Here is a 24,622-nt window from a genome sequence, read left to right as displayed (position 1 = left end):
AATATATTAATTGTAAAAAAAACCGATATGTATTTGAAATCAATGCAAGGGTAAATATTGAAGTAATATTATATGTATGTATTTTTTTTTTTAATTGGAAGATGTAGTACTTTGCTATTCTATAAATGATCGTGCGCCGCAAAGTCTTACCTATTCATTATCTGAGGTTGGTATTTTCCAATCTTAATTGAATATCAATTACTATGCTATGGTTTCTTAATCGGCAGAGAGAGAATGATTGAACATCGAAGTTAAACCGAATTGAGACTTGGCTCCGTTATCAATGTTTGGCTTTGTGTTGAGCAAAGCATTTTAAGGGTACAAAAATTCGGTTTTTTATTAACAGTAAGCAAAACAAAGTTGCGTGAGAATGACTACGCAGAACTCGAGAACTTGACTTTGTTGTGTTTGTCTCGACTCAAGAAAATATGATGCGATGAGAAAATTTTAAAAATTTCCCGGAAAGAGGGGACTTCGGAAACACTCGTTTTTCATACATTTTGTGTGAAACATTTTATTTTCATCTGATTGCAATGAATTTTGAGGGAATTATTATAGCCATACTCTTTATGGCCTTAGTTTGAGCCTCCAGAGAGCAGCGGAGTTTAGTTATTCTTTATCAATCTTTCAGCTGGAAAACAAGCCCAATGAACGTAGTATTCCACGAAGCTTTGATTTAATTTGATACGTCATTCCCCCAACCCCTTTACTTTCCATGCCGGGTCCACTATTGTGTTAATAATTGTATAAAAACATAATATTTGTTCAGGTCTTTTAAATCAATTTTAAATATCACATATTTGAATATATTATATATATATTTGTATATACGGTATAATTGGTATAATTGGTCTTGCTGTTCTGACACGAGTGAATACCCGAGTGAAACCTTTTATTTCCATATATTTTTTTAATTCCTAAATATATTAATACACGTGTAGTATGAGGACCCTACTTTAGGTATTACTTTCTGCACCTCCAATGACACCTTATCTTATTGCTAGCATTACTTGCAGGTGACTCCAATGGCAGCAACGCAGTGTTTGGTGTTTGGTTTCAAGCGAAATGCGCATGTCTACATATAAAATTGTTAACTAACTCAATTCTGCGCCGTCAGTTTTCGTTTTGGTGTTGCTACCACAGCTTCTGTTGTTTGTTGCAATCGCACGCGCACTCTCTTGTGCTGCATTCAACACACAATCAGGCGCCCGATTATCACATGCACATTCACATTCGTTTAGTCTTCGCATATTTCTTCGGTTTTGTTTGTTGTTATTTTTGTTGGTATTGTGAATACCAATGTTGTTGTTGATATTTTCGTTGCAAAGGTATCTGTAATATGATCAGCAAATTGAATATTTGCAACAAAAGAAAAAATGAAAAATTTGATTTAAGGTCATTGAGGCTAATGAATCGAAAGTGGTATTTCATATGACTCAAAATGCTAGTTATAATATATTATATAATTGGAAAAATAACGTCGAGAGTAGGACGCCTTATATAGTTTTTTCAGATAAGTGAACTACCCTGTATCGCAGATATGATTATCTTTATCTAATTTTTTCTTCTTCGTTTCTGACCAGAATCCTATACAATTTTATCTTCCTAATTTGCTTGTGATTCCGAAAAAACATCTACACACATTATTACCACTATTCTTATTAGAAAACATCGAAAATAAGTAGCTGAGAGTTCACTTATATTGAACAAGCAATGCTCATGCAGTCTTAAAGAACAGAACTCAAATCGTCACAACCTTACACACGTTCCCGCTCAGGTAAAAGAGAAGGTGAATATAAATTCATAAATAAGGCGCAACTCTTAAGAGAGAAGTCACTGTTATAAATAATTAACAGAGCAATGTTAAGGAGTGTGTGCTCAATACGCCTTCTATGCATATGTATGTGTGTCTGGTGCTCTGTTCCTCTGTTGCCGTGTGGTTGCACCTAAGAGTGATGCTTTATTACCCTTCAGCATCGACAATAAACAACTTCATCATTATCACGATCAGTAAGATCGTCATAATCGTCAACAGATTCGCCATTATTAGGCTCTCTCTTTTTCTGCTTCAATGTCATTAACACTAACTGACTTCCCGGCTTCCTGCCCATTCACATTCTATTCGCTTGCTTGGTTACTGCACACATGTTTACCTGTCAAAATTTAATTCAAAATGGGATCAACAACACCACTCAGCAACAGAAGAGCAATAAAACACACGATGGTCGAGGCGGGCAGACCGTCTGCTCTACATACATGCACACATATGTATGTATATGTGTCGTATCCCGGTTATGTTGTGGCTGGCACTTTTTATTTCATTCGCTGCGTAGATTTTGTGCCGGAAAGACGTGGAATTGAAGTCGAAGTGGCGCGCTTTGATGTCGCTCAACGAGATTACAACTGAGAGTGGCGGCGATCAGCTGTTCCCTGTGTAAACTGGAGACCATGATGGCCGCCGTTGTTGGCAGAGTGTCAGCCGCAAATCAGGTTTTTCTTCACTGTTCGTTTTGGCGGTTATTAATCATTGGAAGTGTATAGCTGATTCTTTGAGTGTGAACATACATACGTGTACGTGCGTACATACAATTGTATTACATTCGTGAAAAGTAGAAAGTGATTTAAATATATTTAATACATAATTTTTAAGTGTTTCTTGTACTCAACTCAAAGAATTCAATCTATTATCATTAGCAAATAAGCGAAACACGCACCATGAAATTTATTACTTCTTAAGGGCTTTAATAAGTTAAGAAAGTATGTTTTATAGACGCTTGCAAGCAGGTGTAAAAAAATATTTAAACATCAATTTTATAAGTCGTATGTTAATAAAAAAATATGCACATTCGAACGAGTATTCTTGTGCCTGAGTTAAAAATGAAGAACAAAAACCAAGTATTTTCTAATGCCGTCGCTTCACGAAAATTATAAAACAGCCGAAGATGGCGGAATAGCTTTCCAGTTGACACATCGCAACGACTTTGAGCAATAACTTTATTTATTTTATTATACGAGTATTTAAATACCAAAGTGTGCCTTAATTTTTTCCACATTTCTTTCTAATATTTTCAATTTCCATCATCTAATTTGGTATCTTTGGTTGGACTTTAATTAAGAAGCTCTAAATGTTGATGGTTCTTTGCAAACAAAACAAGAAAGAGGTCCTTCCGAATTTGGAAGTTCACGTTGTATGATTTTCTTTTCGCACTCTGATAAGCAAATAAGCCAATTTTCTGATCGAATCTATTTTATGCGGTCACATAGATGTAGGAGGCTGGCAAAGTCACATATTTACCGCTCAGTTGTTCCAATATTCGGGCAAACAGTTGTAGCTACTTGAGTTAATATCTTTGGGCAACTATGATTTTTTTTTTTCAATTGTATAGGTCCCGCATTTTTTAACCCTGGTAAAGAATATACTAATGAGACTCTAATCATGAAGTTTTCTCTAATCTTTTGTTAGCATATATGTGTTTATATTATCCACATAGCCTGTATGCGTCTTGTTTGTTGGTTAAATAAAGAAATAAGTAAAGAAAACTCTGCGACACCAAAGTCCAGGCTACAAACTCTACTGCAGATATAAAAAATTAAAACGATAAATAAGATGATAAATCTTCATATATTCACTGCAGCTCATAGTGGCATATTTGGTTCTCTGATGATATTAGAATTACCAGAAACTTTCAATGAAATTCACGCGGAAGTAAGTTACAGAACCGGACTGATTAAGATCAATCCATCATCTTTTATATTTTCCTAATTCGTCAATAATAAATTTGTGCTTAAAGTATTAACGTTAGTTTGTTTACATTGTTTACATATCTACATATATACTACTACATATGTTCATAATACCCCAAAATAGCAACAAACCACAAATTCCAAAGCATTAATATATTAAAAAGTTCAAATATTGGTTCGAAAGCCCTCAGCCTTATCTATTCTATGTCGCCTGAATTTAATTTTTTTTTATTGTAATATTCCAATACTCCAATACAAACGCTTAAAGCATATTTACTAATTTACACTTATATTCTCTTGTTCTCAAATTCTGTATTTCATTCAATAATTTCCTTCTACTTTTCAATATTTTTCGCACATTCGTATATGAATGCATGCATTAGGGCTTTCCTTATATTATAAATATATGGAGATAAACATTGTATTTGTGAACTCTTTAATTTGATTCCAACGCTTTTTGTCTTAATCAACAAAATAAACGTCAATGAGAGAGCTACTGCCCTTTGCGCAACTTTATTTATGATTGCAAATGTGAATTTTTAACAACATTTAATTTTCTATGAACATTCCAATGTTTACGTGTGCCTGCTGCTTTTGCTTGCTATTTACTTTAACGAAGATCGATCGTTACTTTACATTTAAAAAGAATAAATATTTGTGTCGTGCAAAAACGTAAGCTTTTGAACTCAAAAACAAAAGGGCCACCTTATTATGTGCGTATGAAACTTATACTCCCCCCATACTCGCACATATATGAAAGTAGGTACAACCATATATTTAAAATTTCCTGCTTGCAGATCTTTGAGTTTAAGAACAGCTCCTGTATGCGCATCGCAGCGATCGATCCACAGCGCTGAATCGAAGGTGATGGTGGCAGCAGAAACAAGTTTACCGCCGGCGATTTGAGCCAGACGCACTTTGCCTCACCTTAATCGATATTTGTTTCATGTTTTCGCAACATTCTAGCCAATATGATGCAGTAATGGTTGGTGTGATGCTTTGTTTTGGCTTTGCTGCTGTCGTTTTGGCAGTTAATAAATTTTTAAAAACGAATATTGACTATTGTGGAATGTACGAGTACTCGTACCTACAGCAGAGCTGAGTAGGAGGCCAGGTGTAAGTGAGTGAAAGTGTTAAAGTCGGCTGCTTGTTTTCAATCTAAAACTCCAACGGCAAAGAGGGCGCACAGTTTAGATTTGGCTCATATGATGTAATTGGTTTTATTGCTTTAGTTTTACCGTTTGCAAAAACAAATTATAATTTGTGTTTTATGTACTCGGTGGTAGATTCTGCTGTTTATGATGATACCTACCATAATCACTGAGGTTAGCGCTGAGAGTGCGAGCAAATTGTTTACAACTAACTCTGAAGCGATGACCAGAATTGTCGGTGTGTGGCATCTGAGCATCGTCAGAGGACGACTGCCTGCATCCACTTCAGCTCGGAGTAGCGCAATATCCACAACACGTGGATGCATCTTCTCATAGTGAACGGTTTATATTTTGCAGCAACTGTGAATGCGCAAAATGTGCGAGTTAGTCGGCAACTATAGTGCATTTGTTTTTTTTTTTGTTTTTTGTTTTGTTCTGCATACTCACATTAAGTGAACATTAATCTTCTCAGGTGATAATTAACAGGCGTTTTGCGCTTGTTAAACATTAAGCGAGCTTTTTGCTACCACCACTTGCCTGCTCAGCAGCGTACTGGAGCAGCGCGCGTCGTCAAGCTGCTAAAGTGAAATGATTAATTGTAGCATTTTTTACAGCAGCACCTGTTCGCTCGTGAAAGATGTTCCACGCTGCACTCTACTCCCATTATTTTATTGCTGCTCCTCTTCTGCTTCATTTTGCTTTTATTTCGTCTAGATTATAGCAAAAGGTGGAACTATGAATGTGCATGTATGTGTGTGCATTGCATGACAATCGACTATTGCAACATAAATGGCACAATTGCACAATTATTTGCTTCGCAGATACATACATATGTACATACATATATGAATGAGTAAATAATAATGCCAACGAAATGTTTATTGATGTTTTCGTTGATATGGAAACATTTTCAAAGGGAGTGTCTGTGAATGTTCATAATTTTGAGTATTATATGGGAAGTACTTTTGGTTTATTTTCAAATGGTTTTTGGCACAATTTTGCTTATACCTCACACAAGTACGAGAATATTGTTTTATTTTCCACTCAATTATTCTTCGCTTCGTATTTGGTCTCCTTTGCTGCCGCCGTGGTTTAATTTGGTTGTACCTGATATATAGGCGGTTGGTCCTAGATTCGGTGCCCACAGTGAATATTAAACAGTAAAAAGGTTTTTCTCATAGTGGCGATATGTATTTTGGCCATAAAAAGGGTTCTGCCGTTCGGAGTCGGCTTGAAACTGTAGGTCCCTCCATTTGTGGAACAACATCAAGACGGAGGAGGAGCTCGGCCAAACACCCGAAAAGGGTGTACGCGCCAATTATATAGGTATATATATGCAAACCATCTGCCATACGAAGCCGGCATAAGCTTGGATATGTACAAGTAGGACAGCACCAGTACACAGACCTTGGACTCATCAAGTGTGTATGCGTTAATTTATTATTATTGCTCGATGTTTACTAAGGATAGTTTGTTGTCCTTTTGGAATTCAAACGTCTTTCGTTCGTATAATAACTTATTGCTTAAAGGGTAACACCACTGTAGAAATTTCAAAATATTATTTTTTTTTTATAAGCTTAAAAAATTCTTTGAACCTTTTAAAATACAGAACAAAAAGTTTTATACGTTACCGAAGTTTATTTCATAAATATTTTAAGCTTTTAACCAAGCGTTAGTGACTGCTACCTAACGACTTCTCCAAATTTCCATACTTCAAATGCGTTTTTCTCAAAACACGTTTTCTGAAATTGGCACGCAGCATAACTCAAACAATTTTTAATATTTTTAATCAGGTTTTTCACTAAGTCTGTATAATAACCTTCTTAAGAGAAGAGCGTAGGGGTTTTTCGATAGATTAATTTAAACGATTGTTATAATTATTTAAGTCCCGTTTTTTTAGTCCAAAATAGAGTTTTTTCCTTCAAATGCTTGCTAATTCCACAAAAATAAATATTTTTTAAATCCCCTACGTGTTTCTCTAGCTATTTTTATCTAGATTAAGAAAAAAAATGTTTCTTTGTTCCAGATTAAAATTTGCACCCTCTGTGCTGCGTGCCGCGGAGCTCCTTCAAGAGAAACCACATTACAAAAATGTCTCCAATGCCGCCATTTTGTAAAATTTTTCGATCAAACTTTGTAGTTTTGTATTTTAGTATATAAGTAATAACTTCCCAAATCAGACTGATTCCTTTCCCTTTCCTTCTGTACAAAAAAATTCTTTAAAAATCGTGTTTATTTTACGCGTGTACAGTGGTGTTACCCCTTAATTTATTACATTTTAAATCATTTCAAACATAGGTAAGATCTTGGTTTTGGTTTTGAAGAACCTCTGCACTTGTGCCCTTATGCCAGAAGCAGGAATGTGCAAATTTTCCAACTTTGAGTTAATGGGTTGACTTGATAAACCATTGGATGATCTATGTTATATAAAAGTCCAGAACATCATGCATGCAAGGAAACCATAAATATCGTTTTATTCGAAAGCAAACCTTGTAATTTTCATAACACAGTAAATTATGAAACTTAATTTCACAGCATTTTTACACATTTCTGGTTCTGGAATTAGAGGGACGATCTCAACTTGTAGGAATTAATAAAGAACTAAGGCTTTATTCAAAACTAAAGGCTTTATAACTTTAAACTATTTGACGAAACTCTTTTAAGGGGACACAAAGTCATAGAGGCGAGCTCGCGAAAATTTCACGACATATTTTTTAAATCGCATACGTGCTTGCTCGGATGTTCGTAATTCGCAAAATATTTACGGTTCAAACCGGTTGCTTTTGAAACGGTGGAATGAAGAGGAAATGACTAAACTAGTATAAAAAACGATTTATAAAATCTGCATTTAGTTCCATTTACTTGGATACTGATCTGAAATAACTTTGCAATACTAAGGTTAATATTAAGTTTGGTTTCATTTCTTTAATAAATATTTGGGTGCGGTCCACTCAAGACACCAAAAACTTTTATTTTGCGTTTTAATTAGACCAATTTCGTCGATTTTTTGGATGAAAAATGTAGCATACAAGTTAACCCCACAATTTTTAATAAAACAAAAAGGAAACATAGGAAGATTAGCCATTATATTAGATAATTTGGGGAAAAAGAAATCCACTATTTTTATTTTTTATTTTGCGCAAACAGTTTTATGGTCGATCTTTGGCTCCTGGGCGATGCTACGACTACTAACATGTCGGTAAACTTCGATTATTTCCGTGGTTTTATCGACTTTTTCGACGACGGGCCTCTTAAGATAATCGGCATGCGATGTCAAGGCTGCATTAGTAAATCAACAAAATCAAATTAAAAAATTAATCTTCAAATTCTTTTTAAATAAGTGTTTTTTCATTTTTTACAATCATATAGGCTTAGTTTTCAATCTAACTGCTAATAAATGTAATGAGTTTATAGCATTGAAAACACAATCCACTTCAACCATAGCCGTTTTGTTGTTGCTCGATTACTTTGTCTGAAATAAAGTAAAAATCAGAATATATCTATCACAAAAATGTATGAAAACATGAACATCAAATAAAACGAAATCGTAAAGTTTTTTGAAATCGTAAATCGCAAAATTAAGTAGCAATGAGAGCACGACTCATAGCTTCAGCTTGGCGCATTCGATGAGATGGTATTTAGCCGTTATCGTCGCAAGTATTCGCTATTATCGTCTACGCTTTGGCTTTTCATTGCCAACGACTTTGAACATGACATTTAACTGTTGGGAGCCTTCATAAAATCATGAAAATGAAATGGCTAGTTAATTGAATTTAATTCTTACATCCGCGCTTATATGTCGTGTTTGTGGCACATTAAAGCAAAGGTGTTGCAAGTTGGTCCGCGCTAGTCGACAACCGACAGCCAGCAGTAGGCAGTGCCGACGAAATTGTCAACCAAGAATTAAATTTGAAAGCAAACACCAGGGCGGGGACTTGAGGGCAAGGTGAGTATGGCCAGCATGCAGGTTACTTGCATCACTTACCATTCATATGTGACAAGCACTTCGTTGCAAGTGTCAAAAGGAAGGTAAGAACTCAAAAACTCTTGGTCGCAAGCGAATAACACGTGCAAAAAATAAAGAGAGGAGGGCGTCTGCGGGCATTTTGGATGGCAACAATAACAACGAAACGAAAACAGCGAAAGCAGCCGCAGAAAGGACAGCTTGCAACAAAACAACGTGCTTCCCACCTCTCTCGAATGCCAACTCCACTGTCAGAGTTTTTCTCGCTGTATCTGTTGCTGTTGCTGTTGCTTTTAGTGACGTCTAGTTTGCGATGTAAACACGTTGTGTAGTGTGCTACTGTTGCTGCGGTAGTTCAGATTGTTGTTGTTTTTCTTGTATCGCAGCTACATCAACCCAACAATGGCCAACATGACACTGCACTCGTAGTAGGGGCTCAACACGCGACCGAAGTGACTAGTCGGCATTGGCATGCGTACATTTTTGTTGCTCTTGCAGATGTTGCGCATTTCGCACAAAAATTGGCGTACATACGTTTTGTTTTGCATTTTATTTTTTACAGCCTAGGTAATAAATTAATATTCAAATTGTTAATTGAATATTATTTGTGGGAACAACGAGCATTATTGTTGTCTACAACGATAAGCTTTGTTGTTGTAACTGTAATGATTAACACATGTTGTTACGAGGGTTGTTTACTCGTTCGCTTCGCTTCAATATAACCAGTAGGATCAACATTAATCAGTATAAAAAAGCACTTGGCTTTAATAATGAATATTTCATTTTTTAATTGTTGGTGTTAAGTTTATCGACTAAAGCCGGTTTCAAATGTCAATAATGTAGCAAAATACATCTTAGCTGAATGCCACAGTCAACAGCTTTTGGTAAATGGGTCACTGGCACAACAGCCGACCGACCCATCCTAACACACTCTTCAATCGCTGCATAGTCAATTCCAAAATCATTTAACATTTCCATTCGTCCCTGCTGACAGGCCTTAAACACATTCGTGTGATTGTCTATGTGACAGGGCAATGAACACCGCATAAAAAGTAAGAACAAGCTAACGGATGAATGGCGACAACAAAAAAGATAATAACAACAGTTATGTTGTGCCATTGCATGCGTTGGCAAGCAACCCTTTTGCTACGTCCCCTTTTGGCCAGGTTAACAAATATAGGAATACAATATAAATTGCTATACATGCAAATATACATACACACATTTGCATTTGGATGGGTGGGGTGAGAGCTCGTGCGTTGCGGACTCGCCTTGGCACAACATAAACATAAGCGACAATGTTCTATTGCGATTTCTGTCGGTGTTTCTGGTATTTCACTCTTGTTGTTTTGGAGTGTTACACTATAATTTTAATAATTCATGGGCACTGAGTCGGAATGTATTAAAGTATTGTAATAGAACAGCAGACATCAAATTGAGTGTTACCTGCCTGCAACGACAATACGCAAACTAAATTTGTGAATAGATTGCATGGTCATTGATCAATTCCGACATAAAATTATTCGTATTAAAAGGTATTTAAAAGTAAAAAAATTTATTTTTAGCTTCTTCTCCACAAACGTTATTGCGTAAGTGAATCCTCAATTACTCGTATATCATAAGCAGGTCTTTTCTGCAACGTAATGCAATTTAGTTTTTCGGGTAAGGTTTGAGCTTTCCGTGCCCGGAGCCCTTGTTGAAAAGCTTACACGCACGATGATATTTCATTTCATTTATTAAGTCCCTGGTAACAAAGCCTTACCGACTAGAGGCACAAAAAGCTTTGATAAAAATAGGGATCTAGCGAAACGAGAATCGATATTATTTAAAATACTATTAAGTTCATTAAGAGACTTAGTAATAAGGACTTTTTTTAAATAATTTGATTTACAAATTTTAAAATGCAACTGGAAGTGAAAAAAACTCTTTAGGAATATAGCAGCTTATCTGCTCCAGCACGGTCCTTTGGGAATAAGCAATACCTATAAATCGGATTCTAAGCTACTGAGTCATATTCCAACTTACAAATCACTAGAGAATTATGAAGCGTTTGGAATGAGCTTAAGTTGGACGTTGGGCGTTTCCACGACAGTCGGTTCTATGTTACCGAAACGACCCGGTTTTATATCCAGCCAAGGGCTGTCACTCCAGCAACATTCCTCGTATGTAAGTATGGGAAATGTTTATGCTGCTACAACAACAACCTTAAGTTGGAATAGACCTTAAGTGATTAACAAAGGAAAACCCAGCGTCAAAAACAACGCCTATTCATTTACAGCGGTACCGAAATGTTACAAAATATACTGTCCGTGAAAAAATATGGAACCCCTAGAGTTGTGTTTAATTTGTTACATATTTTTCTTTATTGTCTTACAAAAAAATGTGAATCGAAATTTCATACTTTATACAACAAATTTGAAAAAATTGGACAAATTTTCAACAAAATTTTAATCAGACTTAATTTAATATCAATTAATCAAACTGGGTTTGGGGTTTTATAGCTTATGAAATGTGCAACTGTGAAGTTGCTAGAATATTCCGTTGGTTTTTTATAATTTCTTTCCTTGAAGCGCGCGCATAAGAAATCCACGCATTTTTTTATATGGAGCTAAAAATTATCAAAATCGTCAGGGTATAAAAATGATCAAAAATTTATGAAAATTTTGAACCACTTCAAACTTGCATTTTATTGTATTGAAATTTCATGGGATATACAACTGCGAATAATTTTTTTAAATTTTGACTAAAAATTTGTCGAAGTTTCATAATTCTTGTACAAAGTTTGAAACTTGAGCTTGGTCTTTATTATAGAAATAACTATATTTAATAAAACAAAAATATTTGAATAAAAAATAAATAAATAAAGAGTCAAAACTTGTCAAAATATTGAGGCGCCACATTTTTTTAGCGAACTGTAAATATTATTTCTGAATACTTTATTCTTTATAAGAGACAAATAAAATTGTATACGAACTCGCTTCCTAATGTCGGGCTGTGAAGTTTTATATGTTAACTAGTTGGTGCGTGACTACCATTCGGAATTCAAAGAGAACGTAAATTCGAATCTCGATGAAAGACCGAAATGAAGAAAAAGTTTTTTCTAATAGCGGTCGCCCCTCGACAGCACTGGCTAACCTCCGTGCCATGAAATAGCTTCTCATAAAAACCATTTGCCATTATAATATTAATATCAGTTAATTTTATTAGTAATTATTCTACAACAACACTGATTCTGCATTTAGGTTAAATGAAGCGGGTCGCTGGAAAGAGAAAACTTATGGTCACCCTAGTCTATTATTGCGACAAGCTGAGTTAATCTGACTACATCGTCCCGACGGTGACTTTCAGTAGGAATTTTGCCACACTCTTTCCATCTAAGGAAGAATGGAATACAGGATTCTCTCTAAACAACTTCGGTACCACAGTCTATACAGATGGCAGTAAAATGGATAGTGTTGTTGGAGCTGGTATAGACTTTGAATTGAAAAATCTGTGCGTCTCCCTAATACCAGCAGCGTCTTCCAAGCGGAAGTACTAGCAATTGGGGAAGCCTGTAGGTTACTAATCGCAGATTTCTCTTTTAAGGGCAAAATCGCTATTCTTTCGGATAGCCAAGCCGCAATCCAGGCGCTGGACGCGACTATAACAACCTCTGGAGCAAAGTGGGAACAGCCTCACCAACTTGAGTGAAAACCATAGAGTAACCTTAATTTGGGTCCCGGGACACCGGAATATAGAAGGTAACGAAAAAGCTGATGAACTGGCAAGAGGGGGATCTGCCTTGAATGTACCGGTATTCACACCATTAGGTGTGGTCAGAATGCAATTTCCCTAAAATACCTTCTAATCGCAGATTGTAGATGGAGAGACCAGACGAAATGCAAAATCAGCAGGACGTTATGGCCCACCTACAACCTCGAGCAATCGTCGACACTGATCAACATGAAACGACGGGACGCCTGTAGACTAACGGCAATCATAACTGGCTTCTGGTCTATCAGAGAACAAGCCGCCAAAATGGGCATCCCTCACAACACATACTGTCATAGTAGTTGTAAAGAACCGGAGAAAAAGGAAGCAATCTTCCATTTCTTCTGTGAATGCCCTGCCCTATGGAAGGACAGAATGTTAACCCTGGGCAAACCGCTGTTCAAGAGTCTCAAGCAACTGTCTGGCTTAGACGTCAACAACCTAATAAGGTTCCTAAACCGCACAGACTGGATATAGTCTTGCTGTAAATAACTGTTAAACAAGTTGGTAACGAGGATGTGGCAACAAAATGGTGTGAAAGCGCTAGTTGGATTCTGAATGAATCACCACTCTAACCAACCAACCAACCACAACAACAACAGTCGATATTTAGTAAAGGAAATGCAACAACGAGCGGAAAAGAGTCACTGCAATTAAAGTAATCCTTAATCGAACGAACTTAGATTACGATCACTGTAATTTTTATTTGGACTATTTCAATCACAGCAATTGTAATCCAAGTCACTCAAGTCACTCATTAATTTTGAAGCCTGCTGCAATTAAAATAATTTGGTAATTTTAATCCCTACCGCCAAGTTATGGATTTAACAAACCATTTTTGAGTTAAACTTAAATCTAAGATAATTTTATTTTTTGCGCTACGTGATTAATGATCTTGGCCGAGCTTGAAAAAGCGCCGCCATTTCCTTCTTCCTCCAATATCTGAATGCAATTAGAGATACCGCGGCCGCCGTAGCCGAATGGATTGGTGAGTGACTGCCATTCGCAATTCACTGAGAGAACTCGGTTCGAATCGCGGTGAAACACCAAAATTAAGAAAAACATCCCCTCGGCAGGCAATGGCAAACCTCCGAGTGTATTTCTGCCTTGAAAAAGCTCCTCATAAAAATATCTGTCGTTCGGAGTCGGCTTAAACTGTAGGTCCCTCCATTTGTGGAACAACATCAAGACGCACACCACAAATAGGAGGAGGAGCTCGGCCAAACACCCAAGAAGGGTGTACGTGCCAATTATATATATATATTAGAGATACCAAATGAGATCAAGGCCGTTTCATCCGCTTTTTCTCCTTTCAGAGGATTCCGCTACGAATGTCTTAAAAGTGGAACATTTTTTATCTCTTCGTACTACATCACTTAGCAAGTGAAGTCACAACGTATGTAATCCAGTGTAATCCTGCTACTGTACGTCGGTATATCTATTGCAATAATATCACAAATCGCTCGAAAACTCCAACGACCTCTCATCGGAAGAGAATATTACCCACGCATCTGCATACTGATAAGTTTATAAGGAGATAGTTTTGTTTGTTGAGGGAAAAATTTTACTTCTCTATTGCCTACTTAGTCCAAAGCTCTACTTATTGGCAAAAGCAATTCTTAACTGGGTTTCAAAGTTGATATTGCTATCGGTGTTAGTGCTGGTTCCTAATTCAACCGAATCCTCTACTACTTATAATTTATAACATCAAGAGATACATTGTTTGGTACGCGTTCACTGCCAATCCCATATTTTATTTAATAAAAAAATAACACAGTCACACACTTAGCATACTTAGGCTCTCCGTACAATTTTTATACACAATCTAGTCTTTTGCGTATTATCAATTCGAATTTCTAATATTCCTAACAAAGCTGTAGCAGTTCTTAGTTACCTTAAATGAACACCTGCTGGTCATACTCTCCTACCACCATTGTGTTCAGCAGAATTCCCTTGCCTTCCTTTGGAACAATTAAAGTTGAATATATTTATATAAATATGTACGTAGTGGCCACAATGTAAAGTCCCCTCTATGCCAGTATTGCGGTCGCAATGCAGTAAATGTGACGAAATAACAAAATCCGCATTGCCAAAGTTCATATGCTCATGCATGCACATGCATATGCATATGCTTCAATACACATAAAGAATCAGGATACCAAGCATAAGAGCGTCCTCATTTATGCACGTACATACATTTTTTCCTGCTTTGCAATAAAACACACCCCTTGTTTTGTCACCTTAGAATCCAACATTGTGACAGGAGTTCATAAATTATGAATGTCGCAGCAAGTTTTCGTTATAATATTTGAACAAGTTTCATTTTAACATTTTGTATTTTTAAGCTGCTCTACTAATTTCTTGGGCAAATTGTGTAAGGATTTATTGACAAAATATGCCGAATGACGTCAGTTTTATTCGTTGCATTGTCTTATTTATACTTTTAGCAGATTTCTCCAACTTATTTATTTGGGAATTAAGCTTTATGAGAAAATGTATAAGACATTTTTGCCGACTGGCATGCTTTTAGCGTTCCAATTCTCTTGCTATTTTTAATGTGCAATATTTTCAGCTTCACAATGGAAAAGGTAAGTATTTGGAATGCAGGTGAAAGAGTTGCGTTCGGAAATTTTTGGAAACACCACTAGGGGTCCGAGGACTCTTAAGAGAAAAAAGGAGTCTCGTTTAATATCGGCTTGTAGGAGGACATTAGCACGAAACTTTGGAAACGCAAAAAAATTAAATATCACTTTCGGTTGGCACAACGGCAAAATTCAGCTCAACAAAATTGGACAAAATTCGCCTTGAGTGGAGTTAAGAGCCAGCAAATACAAGGAATAATATAAAAACTTCAATTGCGGAGTACTTTTCGTACGCAGTTGGCTTTATTTTCTGCAATGGTTCTGTGTGTCGTCTGTGTGCGTTGTTTGTAGATAAGGATAGTTTTAATATTACATTTTCCTTTTTCCTTTCTTTAAAATAAGCGTCTGTTGAATTAGCCATAAAAAATTCCCCATAAAAACCCCATTCCAAATCATTAGCATACCATGAAATAAAAAAATACCAGTCTTACGGTTAGACGCGATAGAAGTGAAACCTTCCGTAAAACAAACTGAGAGAGAACGAGACGAAAGCAGCATTAGGAGCGGGATAATTATAGGTTCATTATAATATTGCTATAAAGTTCATATTTTATTTTCTTCATTTTATTATTATTCATCCTCAATGTTTTCAATTTCAACAAATGATACGAGTGGCTTATGATAGCTAAAATATGATACAAATGCTTTGGTTTCGATGTTGTCAACATATCTTTGAAATACCGCGTCAATTGTTGTTTTTGATCGTGTTGTTGATTCAGTGCGATTGTTACACATTTTTAAATTGAATTTTGTTTTGAGAAAGTCAATTAAAGGAACCGCTGTGTCCAATGCAAAATTTACGTTAAAATCGCCACTTAAAATCATTGGAACTTTATCGTAATCTTTTCTAAGTATCCGCGATACTTCTGGTGTATACTTTATTAAATTTTCGTGAATGAATTCCGTGATGCTATTTATTGATTGATTCGGTGAAATATAAATTGCCACAATTTTTCCATTGCTCAATCTGGTTTCGCATGCACATATTTCTCCCACTTTAGAGAGCTGAACAGACAGTGATTCTAGTTGCTGTGCATTCAGATCTATCTGTGGAGTTACAATACGAGCACCGTCATTTTGATTGTGGTATATTACAACACGGCCTGCAATTGCGGTAAATATTTAAAAATGAAAATATTTACGAATATAAAAATACGGACGCAATACAGTACACGCGGTTGCTATTATGAACGTCGTAACGCGTATATTACACAGACGTACTAACATACACACAAACATTCGTAGGACGCTTGGTCTAAGCAAGTATTAGGCAGTGTAGTATAGGTATACATAATGCCTTCTCGCTCACCGTGGCTCCGTAATACATAGGCGCGCACACATACGTACTAGCATACATACAAACATACATACGTATGACGCTTGAACTAAACACCAAAGCAAGTAATAGGCAGTGTAGTATACATACTACAATACTCACTATACTAGCGTGGCTCAGCAGTACGCAGCCACACACATACACGTATATCAACATATAACGCTTCGTAGTGTCGCTTTTTCGTTTCATCGAGTCTCAAATCACTCCCAACGATTCTAAAGAAGTTTTCACTTCAAAAAAGTCAAAACCTTTATCTGAGGTACTTGAAGTAGAATTAATTATCGTAGCAGCAGGAACGATGCATAATTCAATTTGTAAAAATTCTTTATCATAAACAAATTATGTAGTAAATATAGCACTCTAAAAATATCTTATGTCCGCTCCATTTTTAAACTTACATACGAGTACCATTAAAAGTTGCTACAAATACCAGAAACAAAATTTTTTGTTTTTAAAAAATTATTCCGAAAACAAACTATATGTACCAAAATCCTGGCAATGATGAAAGGAATCGATTTAATTGAATCTGTCCGTCTATCAGTCCATTCAGCACGATGACTCGATCACAAGCCGTTACATATATTACTCTTTAACCAAGTCACCCTCCAGGGTATGGAAAATGGGCGCAATCAGTCAATAACCACGTCCACCTGCCAAATAATGCTAGTTCTCCAAACAGACAAAAAAAAAAAAAAATACATGATATCTCTGTCTTATATAAAGCAAAATTACTCAAATTTGGTACAAATAAATACGACGCAAGTATTATAAAATTTGGAAAAATGGCCGGTGAAACTCCTCCTTGTCTATAAAAGCGTGTATGTCAATGACGGTTTAATAAAACTCGACTAAACTTGGTACAAGTATTGCTCCCACCTCATTTAGATACGACATAAAATTATAGGGATCGGATGAAAACCGCACCTGCTTTGTGTGTGTTAAGACTAAATTTCCGCCCATCCATCTGATGTTACAAGTTTTAACTCTTTTTACTTATGAGTTTGATTGATTCCAAAAACTAGCAGCCAGCTCAAAGTTAATTGTATTAAAATGTGCGTGGGTTTTTGAGTTTAGTGCAGGCCAATGTCAGCACTTCCTCACTCGTTTTCAATTTATTTTTTTAATAGATAATATTCCGTCAGTATACTGCAGGGAAACACTATCTCAAACACTAAAAACCATGATTTTTCAGTTGCTAGTATTTCAATTTTTGCCACTAAAAGTATATATGTAAAGCAAATACATACGTATACATACATAATAGGACTATGAATAAGTTCGTGCGGTTTTTTTCGAAATTTGAAACTTTATTGACGTAAAATGGTTACAAATTTAATATTCAAAATATTGTCCATCGCTTACTACTACTTTTTCCAATCTTTCTGGCAATTCACGGATTCCCTTTGTGAAAAATTCGGTCGGTTTTGCCGCAATCCACGAATCGATCCATTTTTTGACTTCATCGTAATTACGGAAGTGCTGGTCAGCCAGGCCATGTTGCATCGATCGGAAGAGATAGTAATCGGATGGCGCAAGGTCTGGACTATACAGCGGGTGGGGTAGGACATCCCATTTGAGCGTTTCTAAGTATGTTTTGACCACTTGTGCAACATGTGGCCGAGCATTGTCATGTTGCAAAATAACTTTGTCGTGTCTATCGGCGTATTGCGGCCGTTTTTCTCGCAGTGCTCGGCTCAAACGCATCAATTGTCGTCGGTAGACATCCCCCGTAATCGTTTCATTCGGTTTCAGTAGCTCATAATACACAACACCCAGCTGGTCCCACCAGATACACAGCATAACCTTCAGGCCATGAATATTCTGCGCCGACGTCGATGTTGAAGCATGGCCAGGGTATCCATACGTTGCCCGACGTTTTGGATTGTCGTAATGGACCCACTTTTCATCGCCAGTCACAATTCGATGCAAAAAACCCTTTCTTTTGTGCCGTTGAAGCAGTTGTTCGCATGCCATAAAACGTCGTTCAACGTCTCTTGGCTTCAATTCATACGGCACCCAATGGCCTACCTTTCGGATCATTCCCATGGCTTTTAAACGTTTGGAAATGGTTGATTGATCAACTCCCAAAGTTTTTGCAACCTCTTCTTGCGTTTGAGCCGGATCTTGATCGAGCAATTCCTCCAATTCGGTATCCATGAACTTTGGCGGCGCACCCTCGCGTTCTTCGTCTTCCAAGCCAAAATCACCACTTTTAAAGCGTGCAAACCACTTCTGGCACGTTCGCTCAGATAGAGCATGCTCACCATAAACTTCCACCAAGATACGATGACTTTCGGCTGCTTTTTTCTTCATATTAAAATAATGAAGAAGAATTCCCCGCAAAAACACATTATTTGGCACGAAATTCGACATTTTCAAGTGTGGTAAAAATATTGTTGTTTACGCTTCAAATAAAAAACTTATACTGACGTTTGTGCCTTACGACAGTAGCTCTCCAATGAATGTTTGGAAATGTGGATCGATGGAATAATAATCAAGTTACGCCATCTGTTGTAAAACCGCACGAACTTATAAATAGACCTATTATATAAACACATACATGTATAAATACATACCATATATAGCGGTAATAGTACCAGTTATAATAATTAAATATTTTTGTTCAGCCATTTTCAAGATTACGCACACTTACATGTTTCTACACACTCATCTTCCTTAAAGACATCAGTATCGTTTATAGATAAGTTAGCACATTGAATCAGTCATCAAAAGGAGTAGCTAAAGCAACAGCCAAATAAGTAATTGAAGTGCAGCGGATTGAAGTTGGTAACAAGGCCGAGCTAGCCTACACCAACATTTATTTCAGCTAATAGACGCACGACTGTCCGCTCGAATCCGCGGCCGCTTACGCCACATACCACCCAGCAATTCCTTTTACAGAACAGTGTGAAGTCCGTCGCAGTGGTCGAACTTCGGTGCAGGTAGTAAATCAAAAACTGCAGTAGCAAGTTGCAAGCGTTAACTATTATCGCTATCAAAGTGAGTGCGCGTGCGCAACCGCCACCCAACGACTAAAAAGCCAAAGCATAACCACATGGTATGGATAAGTTGGCAGTGCACTCAGGTTATCTTTTTACATGTTTGCGCTACTAGCCAACCGTAATCGAAGCGCATGTGACTAGTGAAGAAGCGAGGTAAGTATGAGATGAGAACACAAGCAAATTTTTGTTGCTGCTTTCAGAATGTTTCTTCACTTGCCTTTACTCGTATAACACAAGGAGACCATTTCAACAATTATACGCATTTACTTTTTCTTTACCTTCGAAACTTTCCTTTGAAATGCATTTATTTGCTATAAATATTATATCTACCGAATTATGTCTACATTACCAACACCAAGATTTCATATGCAAAAATTAACTTAAGCGAAAAATAAAAAAATAAGTGGAAAAGTTCTTACCCATGTCTGTTGATATTCCGCCGTATTGTGTTAAATCTGATCTTATCTTACCTGAAAAGAGATGAGAGTAAACAAAGTAGATTTAGAAAATATTGCTTAAATAATCGTTTGTGTACAAAACTTTTCACAATTTAACATTTGTATGTACGTATAACCTCAATTAAAATTTAAACGAATCATATTTTTACACCGATTGCATTTTTCCGTTAGTTTTTGACGCCAAACTTGAGTTTAAAAGTCCCCCAAACAACGTAACGGATACTTCTGAACGTAACTGAACCGCCAAGCTTTTCTGTCTAGCGAATTTGTATGCCTACTCGCTGTTATGTTTACACCGTAAAAGTGCAAAATGTAAACAATGGAATTACTGCCACAAGCGCATTGCACAGCACTTGAAAATTGAAAAAAATGTGAATGTTGCGGCGAGGCAATGAGGCACTGATGCAGAGTGAGCAGTGCGACGTGTGCTAAGTTGAACGCGTTGCGGCATGTAGAGTGTAAAAATTTGATTTAGTGGCTGCGATAGACCACGTGTTTAAATATGCTAGGCCGTGTCTGACGCCCCGAAAACGGCGTCCTTTGGCTGCCAGCTGTCAGCAGCAGTGTGTTGGGAAATAGTGAAGAAAGGGGGTGTTTGAAATAAAGTTTCGGAGAAATATTTGTTTGAGTAGCGCCTCAGCGTAGCGATTTATGTATTTTTTTATTTTTTAATAACAAAATGTTTATTTACTGTTACCTGTTTCCAACAATTTTTTTTAATATTTTCTTCAATTAACAAAATATTTAATACTAACAAGTACATTCAAATTAAGCTCAGCCACATTTTAACAAATATTCATTCCACTACAGATGTATAAATTAAAGTACAAATTCGGCCCCGAACAACCGTTTTCAAATAAGGCAGAGTTAAAGCAAATGTTAAATATTCCCGCTGCCAGCTATGGTAATGTTTTCAACGCTACGAACACAGCAAAATATACCTGCAAAGTAGCCGAGGCCACCACGAAATTAGTATACGAGTACAATAAATAAATCATTATTAAAATCAAAATTTCACCCAATAAGCATATTTTAAAAAAAATGTAGAACTTGTTATTGTATCTTCTATCTGTTGTTCAATAGTGAGCTATTGTATTTCTTGTTCCATACCGCTTGTGCGTGAAAAGATACAAATGAATGTATATATGTACATACATATGTGTGCTATACATACACACCTACAAATAGACGAATGCGTGTGAGAAGTTTCGCTGTGTTGGCGTCACGAATGATTTGTGGTTGTACAATAAATTCAAAATCGCTCATAACAAAGTAGTCGAATGCGCGCTAAGCACGAATTTACATTTTTGCTGGTGGATGTGAATTTTCAACACGTTTTCATTCGCAGATTTGTATAAGAAATCGACTAAGAACGCCATAAAGCATATTTTAGTGGCTACTGTTTTTGGGCAAAAATGTAAATTTGAACAAATGCACAAATTCCATTTAAATTTGTCAGCATTTAAATATTTACATTGTATTCATTAACACTATTTCTTGCAAATATTTGTTTACTTTGCTCATGAGAAAAGGGAAAATCAAAGCGTATGAGTAACTAAAGTCATATTTTTCTACGCTGCTTTGAAGATATGAACGATACGAAAGCGCAGTGGCGTCTATGTAGCAGTCAGTGAGACGTGGCCAGACATGGCCTGCACCTTGTAGATACACATGGTGTATTTATTTGGGTCGGCAATTAAGATTTATATCAGCTAAATTTGATGAGCAATAAAACTCAGGCAGACTGCAAACAACCTACTAGCTTCCCAAGAGAGGAAAGGGATGGCGAAGAAAAACGAGATAAATTAAAAACCACAGTAGACTTAAACAGCTGACTCCATCTGCAGCAACGGCCACAGAAGACTATACTGCAGAGCCGACAACAACACACCTACAGAGAGTACAAAACGAAAGTAGTAAATATTTTAAATTATATTTGATCTTGTTAGCTTTTCAGACTAGCTTTTTTTTAATTTTTCTTCTCTCTCTGAGCCGTTACTATCATAGTTTGCTTTGCCTTCGGCAATGGATGAGGAAATGTGTACGGGATATAAAGAGCAGTGCATGTCTTGGGGGAGCAGAATGTGACAGTGCTGCTGGCGTGTGCAACGGCATTGAAGTGCGCTATAAAAATGATTTTAATGCGAATTTTATTCATTTGCTAACAGCCACAACTCAAGCTGATGATAGATAGATATTTGAGTGTGCATTATATTTACTTATATGTACGTATATGCGTATACAAGTACATGGCACCTTGATAAGAACTTGCACAGTTTTTACTGCAATAAGTATATTTCCGTGTGTTAACGGTGGCGATGTAAGTTGAGGGCAGCAGTTGGGAGCAATTTTTATTTTGGATAGAAAAGGCATTTCAAGTTTGTATGGGTGTACGAAAGGTAGATTTGGAGAGAGACCAGTTGTATAGAAGAGAAATGAAGGTAAAATCTGAAATGGTAGAGAGATATTGCCCATTTGTTAATCGCTGTTAAGGTTGGAAAAGGACGCAGAGGTTAAAAAAGCTAATAGTTTTATTTTCATCTATTGAACTCTACTCTATTACCACCTTTGAGTAGTCCCCTGATTATTCTCTTCACATTTTCGAAAGAAATTTTGACGCACTTAATCAAAGTATCGGTCACAGTACTCATATTAGCAAAACAGTATAGATATTACTCGTACTTACAAGTTACCTGGGAGGCAAGAGTTAATTTAACTTCATTATTTGACTGTACAGGGTTGCCCATATTCGACGGACCCATCTGGTAACCCTGTATCTTTTGACAGAGACGTCAGATCGCTTAATGACATACCGCGTTGGAAGCGTCAGTCCAAGCAGATTTACCATGAAGCAGTATACGCCACGCGAGCGCTCCTAAATTGTTGAAATTTACATTCAACAAAAGAAGCCAAAAGAGAAACAAAATCATCATGTCCGATGAGGCTTATTTCTTATTGACTGGGACGGTAAACAAGCAAAATTGCCGTATTTACGCCACTGAAAATCCGCACGAAATTCAAGAGGTACCTCTTTACGACGAAAAAGTCACTGTTTGGTGCGGCGTTAGTGCGAAAACGATTATTGGGCCGTTTTTTCTTCGAAAATGAAGATGGTCAAGCTGTTACCGTCAGTCAGGAGCGTTATCGCGATATGATAACCACTTTTGTGATGCCAATTATTCGCCGAAAGCATATGAGGCACTTTTGGTTTCAACAAGACGACACTCCACCACACACAGCTCGCACCACAATCGATTTTTTGAAGAAATTGTTTCCTCGTCGTTTGATGTCGAAAAATGGTGATTTTGACTGGCCACCGCGTTCGCCCGATTGAATACCACCTGACTTCTTCTTGTGGGGATATTTAAAATAACGGTTTTTATTAATAATCCAAAGACTATAGAAGAGCTCAAGAACAACATCCGTGAGGAAATAGCCGCTATTCCAGCCGAAATGTTAGCTAAAACTATGGAAAATGCTGCAAAACGGGCACAATACGCCGTACAGGCTCAAGGCGGTCGTTTGAGAGATATCATATTCAAAAAGTGATGTCAACAAATCTACTTGAACTAAATAAAATGATTTTTATCGTCAACATCAAAAGAATTGTGTTTTTCTTTGATTTAAAAAAAAAAACATGGGTCCGTCGAATATGGGAACCCTGTATATACATTTTCTGTTCGCAGAAAACTTCGTTTATAAGCTTAAATTATAATTGTTAAATTTAAGCTGGGTTAAAATTTACTAATTCTTTTACTCTCAAAGAAAGGAAAAGGTTCTTATATAAAAAGAAAAATAAAAATAAAAAAAAACTGTGTGTAGGATTGCACTTCGCTGATTTTCTTGAAGAGCTTAATAATTCAAATGAACTAGCAGTTTACCGATAGCAATGTTTGGTCGTGTTTAAACGTAATAAACCAGAATTTTTGAGTCGATATGTGACAATGGATGAAACATGGATCCATCACTTCACTCCGGAAGCTTAATAATTGGGTGAAAAGGTTATGGCCTCCGTATTTTGGGATGTGCGAGATGTAATATGGTGAAACGTAAAACCTTCTATCTTGAGAAACTTAAACCATCAACGATGAGTATTGTATAGCGTTATTGGAGCATTTGAAGGCAAAAATTCCAAAAATTCTAAGGAAAAGAAAAATGTTGTTTCATCAAGACAACCCACCGTGTCACAAGTCAATCAAAACAATGGCAAAACTTCGAATTGGTCCCACATCCACTGTATTCGTCAGATTTGGCTCGCAACAACTATGTACTGGCTAAATAAAAATATATACATACACAGTTGGCGCGTACACCCTTTTTTGGTGTTTGGCCGAGCTCCTCCTCCTATTTGTGGTATGCGTATTGATGTTGTTCCACAAATGCAGGCACCTACAGTTTCAAGCCGACTCCGAGCGGCAAATATTTTTTATGAGGAGCTATTTCATGGCAGAAATACGGAGGTTTGCCATTGCCTGCCGAAGGGCGACCGCTATAAGAAAAATGTTTTTCTTCTTTTTGGTCTTTCACCGAGATTCGAACCTGCATTCTCTCTGTGAATTCCGAGTGGTAGTCACA

The 24,622-nt window shown here is 36.7% G+C and overlaps 1 protein-coding gene across 2 annotated transcripts in view; it reads right to left on the bottom strand.

Moving 5' to 3' along the window:
- LOC128871931 (homeotic protein ultrabithorax-like) overlaps positions 1 to 24,622 on the bottom strand; it is a 110,007-nt gene that overhangs the window by 42,437 nt on the left and 42,948 nt on the right. For both annotated transcript variants that reach the window (XM_054114115.1, XM_054114114.1), the window contains one exon: positions 20,009 to 20,059. In XM_054114115.1, coding sequence (XP_053970090.1) covers positions 20,009 to 20,059 — 51 coding nt within the window. The remainder of the gene's footprint in view (positions 1 to 20,008; positions 20,060 to 24,622) is intronic.

Source organism: Anastrepha ludens, chromosome 2, assembly GCF_028408465.1.
Source record: "Anastrepha ludens isolate Willacy chromosome 2, idAnaLude1.1, whole genome shotgun sequence".
Taxonomy (NCBI): domain Eukaryota; kingdom Metazoa; phylum Arthropoda; class Insecta; order Diptera; family Tephritidae; genus Anastrepha; species Anastrepha ludens.
The sequence above is the reverse complement of the archived record's forward strand: the minus strand, read 5'-3'. Positions and strand labels throughout refer to the sequence as shown.